This window comes from Vigna unguiculata, chromosome 8, assembly GCF_037176805.1.
Source record: "Vigna unguiculata cultivar grain cowpea cultivar isolate G323 ecotype 2 chromosome 8, ASM3717680v1, whole genome shotgun sequence".
Taxonomy (NCBI): Eukaryota; Viridiplantae; Streptophyta; class Magnoliopsida; order Fabales; family Fabaceae; genus Vigna; species Vigna unguiculata.
Window position 1 is genome coordinate 25,055,850 of NC_140799.1, and position 13,354 is coordinate 25,069,203.

The 13,354-nt window shown below is 37.5% G+C and overlaps 1 protein-coding gene and 1 pseudogene across 2 annotated transcripts; both read left to right on the top strand.

Annotated features, from left to right (window-relative positions):
* Positions 1 to 1,384: 1,384 nt before the first annotated feature.
* On the top strand, positions 1,385 to 12,890 carry LOC114193141 (serine/threonine-protein kinase MPS1-like). Of its 2 annotated transcripts, none has more exons than XM_028082846.2 (5): positions 1,385 to 1,856; positions 2,572 to 3,497; positions 4,923 to 5,123; positions 5,532 to 5,681; positions 12,110 to 12,890. In XM_028082846.2, exons 1-5 carry the CDS (start codon positions 1,505 to 1,507, stop codon positions 12,683 to 12,685), a joined length of 2,205 nt encoding a protein of 734 aa, XP_027938647.1. In that variant the 5' UTR covers positions 1,385 to 1,504; the 3' UTR covers positions 12,686 to 12,890. The 2 variants fall into 2 exon arrangements, with proteins under 2 accessions (XP_027938647.1, XP_027938646.1); XM_028082845.1 differs by having other exon boundaries at positions 1,386 to 1,856; positions 5,520 to 5,681.
* On the top strand, positions 10,864 to 12,085 carry LOC146884273 (2-C-methyl-D-erythritol 4-phosphate cytidylyltransferase, chloroplastic pseudogene; annotated as a pseudogene).
* Positions 12,891 to 13,354: the final 464 nt, after the last annotated feature.

A 13,354-nucleotide genomic window follows, 5' to 3' on the forward strand; every position in this document is an offset into this window, starting at 1 on the left:
TGAACTTTGTCTCCTTCTTCCTCAATAGACAAGGGAGGTGCAGTGCAATAAGAAAAAGATATTTTAATACTTTTCCATTAACATGGAAGTGCAGTTATTAATAATACGTTTATTTATGGCTTTGTTCTCTATTTTGGAGTCAAAATCTTAAAATGGTACTTAAATTTTAAAATGTCTTAAATTGGTCATCTTTTTTGTTAAAACGTCTCAAGTTTGTCATTTTTGTTAAGTCTGGCTAGACGGCGTTAAATGGAGTGCCACGTGTCAATTCCTCAATTTTTTATTTTATTTTATTTTATTTTTTTATTTATTTTTGAAGTCTTTTAAAAAATAAAAATTTTGTCACGTGTCAAGCTGTTGTCATGTCACGTGACAGTGACATAGTGATGTGGCAGTGACAATGACACATGTCAATATTATGCTAGGTGTCTTTTTCTTAATCTCAATTTGGTCCCTGTATTCTAATTTTTATTTCAATTTAGTCCCTATTTTTGTAAAAATAATTCAATTTCGTCCCTTTCCAAATTAAAACAAAAATTAATTTTATATAAATGTTATACAAATATTTTTATTAAATTTGATATTTTTATTCAAATTGATATTTTTATTATATATTTTTAACATAGCTAAGTTTATTTAAAATTGTGTTTCACATTTAACTTTACTTAAAATTGTTATCAAATTTTAAATTTATATGTTTTTTATTGTTACATGAACTAGTTAATTTATGAATTTTTTTCTATTAACATTATTTTCTATTAACAATTTTAAAACAATTTTAAATAAAGTTCAATGTAAAATATTAATTAAATGAACTTAATTTGGTTAAAAATATTTACTTGAAATATCAATTTTGATGGAAATATTTGTATACATTTATATAGAAATTAAATTTGATTTCAATTTGGAGAGAGACAAAATTGCTAATTTTTACAAAAATTGAGACTAAATTTAGACAAAAATTAAAATAAAGGGACCAAATTGAGACTAAGGAAATGACATCTGGCATAATACTGACACGTGTCACTGTTACTGCCACATCACTCTATCACTGCCATGTGACACGATGACAGCTTGACATGTGGTAATTTATTTAATTTTTTTAAAAATTCAAAAAAAAATAAAAAATAAAATAAAAATAAAAATAAAAAATAAAAAATTTGAAAAACTGACACGTGACACTCTCTCTAACACGTCAACCTTGACTTAATAGAAATAACAAATATAAGACGTTTTTAAAAAAAAAAGAACAATTTAAAAATTTTTAAAATTTGGATCTAATTTCAAAATTTTGACTTCAAAACGAGGATCAAAGCCATAATTAAACCTTAATAATAATTTGGGAAAGAAAAAGCTAAGATTTAAACAACATAGGAAGGCGCAAATAAGAAAAAAAGAACCGTGTCTTCCATTTTGAACTGGGAAGCATAGCGTCACTGTTCTTCAGCAGTGGAATGGATCAACATCACCACGCTGACGACGAAAACCCGATGCGGGGTTAGAAATGCGGCATTCGATGGAAGAGAACCCTAACCTCTCTCTCACGCGCGATTCTTCCCCTTCCTCTCCGGAATTCTTCAAACAAGTCCAAGCTGCTCTCAAGCGCCACCGCCCTCTCGCCGTTAATGCCTCTTCAGCTTCAACGCAATTGCATACCTTGAGGCCACGGCGCTCCATGGTGGCGCACCGAAACATCGCGAACAAGTCCCAAGAGGAACATCCGTCGATTTCGGACACCTGCACCGGGGATGGTTGCAAGAACGAACCCTCTCTGCCGGTGGAATCTCATAGTGTTGGTGCGCACAAGAAGGTTCGTTTTTCAACTGAGAGTAACAATGCCACTTCACAGCCGCATGGTAATTTTTTTGTCACCTTTTTTTTTTATTAATTGCAATTCTATTTCTTTAACTTCAAATTGAGAATAATGACCTGTAAGTGACTCAAGCAAACCTTCAAGTTCACAACAATTGATGAACCAAGACAAGAGATCTTGTATTGTATATTATGTATCGAATATGGGTTTCTTACTATGAAAAAGGCTAGGTTAGTGAGAGCAGATACAATGATACGAAATAACATAAATGGTAGAAACAACAAAAGAAGAACAGAACAGACAAATCCGGAAAGGACCCGGGAAGTAGGAGAATGAGTCACAATCTTCCACACACCCTCCATTTCCCCTTTTTTCCGTTTATATTAAATTTATTTCCCAAGCGTAATCATAGAGTGCAGTGCTAGCTACTCTTTTTCTCTCACTTTTTGTGGGTCATCTTGATTTCATCGTTATCACCCACATGTCCCATCCATCCAACAGTGTTCCCATGCACCTATTCGCCAATAATTCTTCTGCACTCATGATATCACCAACCGGGATTTTAAGTCTAGTCTAAAGCTTTTTATTAGGATTGTTGCATTGGAAATAACTGCTAATGTTGTGATATATGTCCCAAAGCAATCACTATACCCTGCCACACATATTCTTTTTCCTCTCTTAACACTCAGGGGTCAATGTTTCAAAAGCTACTGAAATGGAGTACATATGATCTCATATCGGTTCACTTGCATTGACAGGTGCGGCGTCAATTGGATTCAGTCAACATGTGAAACACCACAATATGCAGCAGGCAGAGTCTGAGACTAGTTTGTTATCTGAGGGAGGCAAGAGTTCTCTGCTTCCAAGGAGAAGAATAGTTACTCAGGATCATCTCCAGCAATTCAAAAACTTTTTGAGTCAACCAGCTACACAATCTTCCGTAGTGGGATTGCCATGCCCTACAACTACATCAGTCCATTCAACTTCAGCTCCAATGCCGAATTCTTTAACTCATTGTGCTAATTCCTGTATGGATAGTGACTCACAAGTGGCTGCAGAACCTTATGATAACCTGAATGTCAATCCTCATTCTATAACACAAGGGGGTGCCAAATCACCATATGATTCTCTGAAAGACACCAATAGAATGTCAATTGATCAGGTGGCAAGTGCAGTTCAAGAATATAATTCACTAAATGATGCAAAGTTGACATTTAAGCACAGTGATCCATCTAAGGAGCAACAAGGATGTTTGCTAAAGGAAACTAGTAAATATACTTGTTGTAATGACATGTTAAATAACGGGGATGAGCCTGCAGCTGTTACCAACATAGTGCCTCAGGGTCTGACTTCATCTTCAGATACGAAGCTGGAATCTTCTAGGTTAGAAAAGCAAGAAAAAAATGCAAGTTGTAAAGGACCTTCAGTTGCTCGAAAGAGGACTTATGACCCTGAGTTGTTTTTTAAAGTCAATGGCAAGCTTTATCAAAGGCTTGGCAAGATAGGAAGTGGTGGAAGCAGTGAGGTGCACAAAGTGATTTCATCAGACTGTACTATCTATGCACTTAAAAGAATAAAACTAAAGGGTCGTGATTATGCCACAGCATACAGCTTTTGTCAGGAGATTGAGTATCTAAATAGGCTGAAAGGAAAGAATAATATTATCCAGCTTATAGATTATGAGGTACACTCATCCTTTTTCTGTTATGAATATTATACGTGGCAGTTCTTTTAAAGCATTGCTGTTTTATATTCTCTCCCCGACCATGTAGTGAATTCTGTCTGTTTTATTTTATGTCCCACATCCCTCCTTTGTCTTCTTTCAATAGTTTGGGTTCTCCTCTTCTCTTATACACTCCAATTGTGTGGGGCTGGAGGTTCTATTCTTTTTCAAATATTCCTTTGTATATGTTGAATTAATTAGATAGTCAAGGACTGATCAGAAAGTAGTGTCTGCATGCATTTTCCTTCTTTTTCTTATCTACATTGTCCCTAGTCTACTACCAAATTCATGGCAATAATTTTGGATAATGAAAATGGATGTTGCTTCTCCGCCACCACCTCCCCCCCTTCCTCTCTCTCTTTCTAAATGAGGTATCGAATTCATGTGTTATTTTCACATGGTAAATGTTATCTTAGTTCCATGTTGTTGACACGGGTTTTACCATGTTCCTCATATATAATTGCTATGGGTGGCCCAATGTTGGTTAAAATATTTTCTCAGTTAGGATAATTTGATAGGTATGTTATCTATTACTTTTGCTCACTCTTACATACAAATTATTAAGTTGACCATGCACACAAGTCTTCTAGTGGGCTTCCACTTCTGTATCAATCTCTCTCTAGGGTTATATTCTTTCTTGTGAAATGTTACTGGCTTCTGTTCATCAACTCCTTCTTAGGGGTTTGACTTTTGTGTGTTTTAAAAAAAAATCATTATTTTGCTATCTTTGAGAGGTCATGTGCATTTAGAAACAATAGTGATGCATATGTTGGGTTGATTTGTGGTAGAAGTCCTACATGCACTAGAGATAAGGCCAGTTTATAGTATATAAGTAGATGCAAACCTCACCTTATAAACCGTTTTTGTGAGGTTGAGTTAGGCATAAGGTTCATTTCTTAACATGGTATTAGAGCCATGAGTTAGAGTCTATCCTAATGAAATTTGTTGATTGTTGAGTATATTGTTTCATCTACTATCGGACTGCTATCGGACCACCTATTAATGTCTGATCCCATGCTTGAGATGTATATGCCTTAGTATGAGAGGGTGTGTTGGAAGTCCCACATTGACTAAAGATAAGACCAATTTACAATATATAAATGGGTGCAAATCTCACCTTACAAACCGGTTTTGGAGGTTGAGTTGGGTGTGTTGGAAGTCCCACTTTGATTAGAGATAAGGATAATTTACAGTATATAAATGGGTGCAAACCTCATTTTATGAATCAATTTTGTGATGTTGAGTTAGGCTTAAAGTCTATTTCTTAACAATTTGTATGTAACATATTTTACTTGTGATTATTTTCTTGGTTTTGTATTTGTGATGGATATGATTACTTTATTTGTTTTATAGTGTTATTCATTTTTACCTACTCTTGTAAATTAGGTGACTGACAAGGCTTTGTTTGAGGGAGTCATAAATGGCTCCTTCAGTAGTAAAGATGGTAGAGTCAAGGATGATGGGTACATATACATGGTGCTTGAATATGGGGAAATTGATTTGGCTCATATGTTGTCTCAAAAGTGGAAGGAACTAGATGGGAACAACCAGACCATAGATGCGAATTGGCTTCGGTTTTATTGGCAGGTTTAAGTTTGCAAAGTAACCTTGAAAATATTTTATTATTCCTCTGAATCTGCATTTTGCATAATTACTTTTCAGTTCAGCGGTTACAGGATGTTATGTTTGAGTATCCAAAAGTATGCGAGAACCAATTTCTTTTGAACTTCTACGTTCGGGTGTCTAGTCGGGTCTGGTTTTCATGTTTCAAATTCTATATGAAGCAACTTTTATGTTGTGTCAAACCAAAAACTTACTTATTTTTGTTAATAATGATGTTCAAAAGAATCAAATAATTTTTCCTTGCACTTTGCTAGTTACTTAAATGATCTTCATGGATGTATTTTGTTATTCTCTCTTATGTTCTTTATTTATTGGATAGCATACAGTATACATCTGAAACTGTTTTGTTGAATTCTTCAGCAAATTCTTCAGGCTGTCAACACAATTCATGAAGAACGTATTGTGCATTCTGACTTAAAGCCAGCTAACTTCCTCCTTGTCAAGGGTTCATTAAAACTGATTGATTTTGGAATAGCCAAAGCAATAATGAGTGATACAACAAACATCCAACGTGATTCACAGGTATTTCATTCATGTACCATGGTTATCAATCTCAGTTTGCAGCTTTTAGGAGGAACCAGGATGACTGCAGTTCTAAATATAGTAGCACAAGTAATTTGTACTACAACCATCAATCTAGGAACAATAAGGTTATTGTATTGAAGTAAAGAAATGAAAGATAATGGTGTGAATTGTTGAGATGTAATATTTTATTTATCATGTATGGGATCCTTTCTTTAGGGTTAGGGTTAGGACTGGGCCTTGACTCTTTGTATTCTGCTTACTATCTTCTTATATAAACAGTAGTAAAACAGTAACAATGTAGTTTTTCACTGTTTCATTTATCTGAAATCTCTTCAAGATGGTATCAAGAGCCAGAACATGAGTCTGGTTCATCTTCACTGTTTGTCACAGTGACTATCATCGTCCGCCGTCTTCCGCCACTGTCCGCCGCCGTCCGCCGCGCCGTCCGCCGTCGTCGCCGTCGCCGCCGGCGTGTTTACTCCGACAAAGTCAGGGTTAGGTGCGCCTCGAGGAGCGCAACCCATCCCCGCAAGTCACGTCCCCAGAAACCTCCGCACGCGCCGCCACGCTCCGCTTCTCTCCGGCGACCTTCAAGCGCGTGTACACCACGCGCCGCCTTCCCGGCGCCGGAATCGCGCCGCGCCACCGTCGTTCGTCTCGCCGGAGCCTCCTGGTCTTATATCTGCTCTTGGTTCTCTGTTTCGGTGACCATATCTTGAACCTAGGGTTTCTTCTCAAAAGTTAAGTTTTTTTTTAATGGCTTCTACGGGTGGAATGTCTCCCTCTCTATCAGCTACTCCTATTATTACCTCTGCGAAACTGAACTGGAAAAATTACTCCTCTTGGTCAGCTTCGGTGGAGTTGTGGTTTCTTGGTCAAGGTTATCATGATCATCTTGAAAAAGAGGTCTCTAATATTTCAGAGGAAGAGAAACCTAAGTGGCAGAAATTGGATTTTCAGTTGTGTGCTGTTTTATGGCAATCAGTTGAGCAAGGGGTCTTAGACATTTTGAGACCTTACAAGACATGCTTCTCTTTTTGGAAAAGGGCACAAGATATTTTTGCTAACGACATTCAACGCCTCTTTGATGCAACTCAAAGAGTAGCCTCACTCAAACAAATCAATCATGATATGGTTTCTCATATCGGAAAGGCTAGGGCTGCAGTAGAAGAATTGAAGAGTTTTTTTGTGGCTGATTCATTAGAAGATATCAACAAAAAACTTGATAAGTTTTACATGGTCTTAATTCTGAGGAGCCTACACTCGACTTTTGATCATGTGCGTGATCAAGTTTTAGCCGGTGATCAAATCCCTTCGATGGACAACTTAGTTACTAGACTTCTTCGTGTACCTACATTGGTCAAAGATGAAAGTTCAACTGATGTTTTTGAAACATCAGCAATGGTAGCACCACGAGGAAGAGGAGGAGGTCGGAGCAACCGTGGAGGACGTGGTGGTCGAAGTAGGCGTCCTCAATGCTCATATTGTAATAGAATGGGCCATACCCAAGACAAGTGTTATTCCTTACATGGTTTTCCCGATAAAGCTGCTCATGTGTCCAAGTCTGATCATTCAGAATCTAGAATTTCTGATGAAGAGTACCAAGAATTCTTGAGGTACAAATCTGAGAAATCCAACAATCCTGACCCATCCTCTTCAATGTCAACTGCATGCATCTCTCAATCTGTGGAAGGTCTTAGTCCATGGATTCTTGACTCAGGTGCCTCAGATCATGTCTCTGGTAACATTTCCTCATTTTCCTCCATTTCCTCTCCCAAAAGTCCTCATTTTATTACTGTTGCAAGTGGATCCAAAGTGGCATCTCAAGGAATTGGCAAAGTTTCTTTATCACCTTCACTAAATTTAAACTCTGTTTTGTACATTCCTCATTGTCCTTATAATTTAATCTCTTTGAGTCAATTGACTCGTTCCTTAAATTGTTCTGTAACCTTTACTGCTAATTCCTTTGCTATACAGGAACATGGTACGGGTCGTCTGATTGGAGAAGGACATGAGTCACGGGGACTTTATTTCCTAAAACCAAGCTCCTCAGTATCTTGTTTTGCAACTTCATCCCCAAAACTTTTGCATGATCGTTTAGGTCACCCAAATTTGTCTAAGTTGAAGATGATGGTTCCGAGTCTCAAACACATTCAAGCCTTAGATTGTGAATCGTGTCAGTTAGGAAAGCATGTTAGATCTTCCTTCCCTAAAAAGTCTGAGACACGATGTAATTTTGCTTTTTCTACTGTTCATTCTGATGTTTGGGGACCAAGTCGTGTCACTTCTTTTGGTTTTAACTATTTTGTAACGTTCATTGATGAATTCTCTCGATGTACTTGGGTTTATCTAATGAAAGAAAGATCGGAACTTTTATCCATATTTGTGTCCTTCTTTAATGAAATTAAGAACCAATTTGGGAAGACAATTAAAATTCTCAGAAGTGATAATGCTAAGGAATATTTTTCTGCTGCGTTTTCCTCATTTTTATCTTCCCAAGGAATTTTACATCAGTCAACATGTCCTCATACTCCACAACAAAATGGCATAGCCGAAAGAAAGAATAGACACCTTATCGAAACTGCACGCTCTCTCATGTTGAATACCAATGTTCCTATTCATCATTGGGGAGATGCAGTCCTCACTGCTTGTTTTCTAATCAATAGGATGCCTTCTTCTTCTATTGAAAATAAAATTCCTCACTCGATAATTTTTCCAAATGATCCTTTGTATCGTGTTTCTCCACGTGTGTTTGGATGTACTTGTTTTGTTCATAATGTCTCTCCAGGTCTTGATAAACTTTCTGCAAAGGCTATTAAGTGTGTCTTTTTGGGATATTCTCGCCTTCAGAAAGGGTATAAATGTTATTCTCCCTCAACCAAAAGGTATTATATGTCTGCTGATGTTACATTCTTTGAGGACACACCTTTTTTCTTGTCCTCCATGGAGGAGAGTTCATCTATTCAACAAGTCCTTCCTTTACCATCCTGTGATCCCTTGGTTCTTCCTGAAACTCAACCTCAAAATGCCAATGACATTGTTCAACCACCTCTTCTCACATATCAGCGTCGCACTCCAGTGACTCCTTCCTTGCCTGAAGACCCCTGTGACTCAAATCCTTCTCCACCAGATTCTCGAATCATGGATCCTTTATCCTCTTCATCTTCTCTTGACTCCGATCACACTTGGCCTATTGCCCTTCGGAAAGGTACTCGCTCTACTCGTAATCCACATCCTATTTATAACTTTTTGAGTTATCATCGTTTGTCTCCTCCATATTTCTCTTTTGTTTCCTCCTTGTCTACCATTAAGGTTCCTAAGAATGTTGATGAGGCACTTGGTCATCCTGGATGGAGACAAGCCATGATTGATGAAATGCAAGCACTTGAACACAGTGGGACTTGGGAACTTGTCTCTCTTCCTCCTGGTAAGAAGTCTGTGGGCTGTAGATGGGTCTATGCTATTAAGGTTGGTCCGACTGGCGCTGTAGACCGACTCAAAGCCCGTCTCGTCGCTAAGGGGTATACTCAGGTTTACGGTCTTGACTATTGTGATACTTTTTCTCCTGTGGCTAAAATAAGTTCTGTTCGTCTTTTCCTTGCTATGGCTGCCATTCGCCAATGGCCTCTGTATCAGTTGGACATTAAAAATGCCTTTCTTCATGGTGATCTGGAAGAGGAGATATACATGGAGCAACCTCCTGGGTTTGTTGCTCAGGGGGAGTCTGGGTTAGTTTGTAAGTTGCATCGTTCTCTCTATGGCTTGAAGCAATCTCCTCGAGCTTGGTTTGGTAAATTTAGTCGTGTTGTGCAGAATTTTGGATTGAAACGTTGTGAAGCGGATCATTCAGTATTTTATGGTTATACTTCTCCTGACAAATGTGTTTATCTTATGGTTTATGTTGATGATATTGTTATCACAGGAAATGATATCACTAGAATTGCTCAATTGAAGAACCATTTGTTTAGCCACTTTCAGACCAAAGATTTGGGTCGTCTTAAATATTTTCTTGGTATTGAAGTGGCGCAATCAAAAGAAGGTGTCATCATTGCACAGAGAAAATATGCTCTTGATATTTTGGAAGAAACAGGTCTGACAAATTGCAAGCCCATTGATAGCCCTATGGACTCAAATCAAAAATTAACAAGAGATCAAGGTGAACTTTTCTCAGATCCAGAGAGATATAGAAGGTTGGTTGGAAAACTCATCTACCTTACTATAACAAGACCTGATCTTTCTTATCCAGTGGGAGTTGTTAGTCAATTTATGCAAAATCCCCACATTGATCATTGGAATGCTGTGATTCGCATTCTCAGATATGTAAAAGGTAACCCAGGACAAGGATTGTTGTATGAGAACAAGGGAAGTACTCAAGTTGAAGCGTATTGTGATGCAGATTGGGCTGGTTGTCCAATTGATAGAAGATCTACCACAGGGTATTGTGTATTCCTTGGAGGGAACCTTGTATCTTGGAAAAGTAAGAAACAAAGTGTTGTTGCTCGATCTAGTGCAGAGGCGGAATATCGATCTATGGCTCTAGCTACATGTGAACTAGTATGGATTAAACAACTCCTTCAAGAGTTGAAATTTTGTGAAAATGAGCAGATGAAGTTATATTGTGACAACCAAGCAGCCCTTCACATTGCCTCCAATCCGGTGTTTCATGAGAGAACAAAGCATATAGAAATTGATTGTCATTTTGTTAGAGAGAAATTACTATCCAAGGATCTTGTTACAGAGTTTGTCTCCTCCATATTCCATAATAGAAAGAACAAAAAAAAATTAGAAAAAAAAATCCAGCTGAATGTGAATGGTGAAGTTCATAGGAAGAGTGATAGGTTCCTGATCTCCATAAGGAAGCCTCATAAGTTTTATACACCTGCAGGCCCGAATATACAGGGCCTAGTTAGAGAGTTAGTTACAGAGAGAGGTCTAATGCTGTGGTGGGAGTCTAGAGTATACAGTGACTTGGAAAAGGCTTTGCCTCTTGCGTTGATTCCTTAGGCTCCGTCGGATACCACTGTGCATGCAGGTTGATGAAGACGGAAATGAGTGACATCTTGTGTTCGCATGAACTGATTTTAGAGTGATATCACACGAATTTGCGGGATACGGAGCATTCTTCATCCTTGCTGATTTGCACGGATGGATTTATTTAGCTTCCACATTTTTTTCAAACATGGTTCAAGGGAAAGAAGTCATTGTGGTTTGTGATCCTTCATACAATGACGTTTTTGAAAATGCAAAGGGAAATTACCAAGCGGAATTCAAATTTTCACCGCCTGGAAAATAAAGATATGTTTCTTTTTACAATGGCCTTCAGGTTGTTGATCCGAGCTTTGAGCTTGTTTGCATTCTCGATTCTGCAAGACCGTTGGTGTTATAATGAGATGTGAGAAAGGTCCTTACAGATGGATTATTGAATGGAGCTGCGGTTCTTGGTGTCCCTATGAAGGCTAAAATCAAGGAGGCAAACAATGAATCATTTGTAGTTAAAACTCTACAGAAAAACGCTATGGGAGACACATACCTGACAAAATATTAAGTTTGAGATGCTGAAGAAAGGTGTTGAGGTTGTAAAGAGAGAAGGTCCTGAAGTTCCTGATGATGTGCTTAAACATCCTGTTTATAGCACGGAAGGATCTCATACCAACATTAAGGTTACTACGCATCTTATTTTGCTTGATGGCTTAAATCTAGGGACAGGACTTTCCAAAAGGAATGCCAGAGTAGAGGGAGAGATGTGTTTCCTTACCCCAAAAGTGATTTCTCATTGGACAAGACAGGCTGACCGGGATAGATACAAACAGCCTTTTTTTTCAGAAAATAATATAAACTATTCTATCACAGACTAAGATGGAGAAAGATATGATATATATTATTAGTGGACAAGAATATACTGCAGAATGAATTCTGTAAAGCCTAGGCTAGTGCTCCTACAGAGATTCACACCTTTTTCCACACCTAACAGAAGAAAAAGCTAACTTTTTTCTCTCACCCTTCTACCAATATATTGCATGATATTTGCTCTCCAATAACTAGTTTTATGTAATTCCATTATGCCCCTTCGTATTTGTCATGCTATATGTGTTTTCCAACTCAAGGCCCATGGTTTGGATACTGAACAATGGGGACATGGTAGCTTCAAACTCTATGACATCTTAAAATTCATGTGAGGGCTTATCTTCGACTGCCCAATCAAATTATTGGCCACTACCATTTATTCCGTGATGGTTTTTCTGGAATATTAAAAAATTGATTACTAAAAGCCCATTCCGGAGTAAATGAGAGATGACCCAACAAATTTTATTGGTGCAAGAAGATGTACCTGTCATGTGAATAGGTGGCCCATATATTTCTAAGCTTTAACAGATCAAATGTATCACAAAATGTTAAATTTTTACTTAGTTTTCTTTCTATTGTAGGTTGGTACTCTAAGTTACATGTCACCAGAAGCATTTATGTGTAATGAGAGTGATGCGAGTGGAAACATCATGAAGTGTGGTCGGCCATCAGATATCTGGTCCCTTGGCTGCATTCTTTATCAAATGGTATATGGGAGAACACCCTTTTCAGATTACAAGACATTTTGGGCCAAATTCAAAGTTATAACTGATCCAAATCACGAAATTATGTACGAACCAGTTTCAAATCCTTGGCTTCTGGATCTTATGAAAAAATGTCTAGCATGGGATCGCAATGAAAGGTGGAGAATTCCTCAGTTGCTCCAGCATCCTTTTCTAGTTCCACCAGTTCCATGTGATCAATCTTTGTTCCAAGATCAAACCTTTAAATTGCTGCAACTTATATCTGAAACTTGCAAAAATGACCCAGAAGCATCGCAGCTCTGTCTTCAACTTCAACAGGTGCTTGATAATCCCATAGAATTAACTAGTACTCATTCATTAAACTCCCTAGACCAACAGCGTAAATTGCTATCCCGAATATCAGAACTTTGTATTCAACTACAGAAACGCTTTCCAAATTCGGATGAAGAATAGATGCTTGTTTCGTGTTAGCTTCTTTTGGGAATTTGTGATTTTTTGTCAAAAGCTGTCTGAAGAGGTGAGGTAATCTAATGATTTCTTATTGGTTCATTCCAATTTGCAGTGGTTATTCTTCCGATGTACTTGTTACTAAAAAGGAAGGTATAGAGTTGTTGTCTTGACATTTTTCATGTTTATGGTACCTAAATCGTGTTCCTCATTTTTCAAGTGTTTTAATGTGTAGAATTGAATAATTGATTACAGGTCATCTATAAATACGTGAATCAAACTTTAAAAGGTGTTACAAGGTTGACAAATAGTCCTGTGTCAATAGGAGTTTGATCTTTAGGTTTGTAGTACGGAAAAACGTATGTTTGAAGAGACTAATCTCTTCAATTAATTTAAATTTTGAGAGATTAGTATCGAAAAGAATGAAATGTGGTGAAATTCAGAGGTGAATCTCTCCCGGTTTTTGTTTATAATTCTCCTCCTACCATTTGGTTATACGGAAGAACTTGTGTATTTCTATACTAATAAAATGCCTTTCTACTTATGTTTATAGTAATTGAGAGGAAGCTATGCAATTGATTATGTTGAATATTGGAAATGAATATTCGCGAGTAATTGATATGGATATTTTTAATATCGTATTTTATCGAGACAAGTACAAGGATCATAGTATTG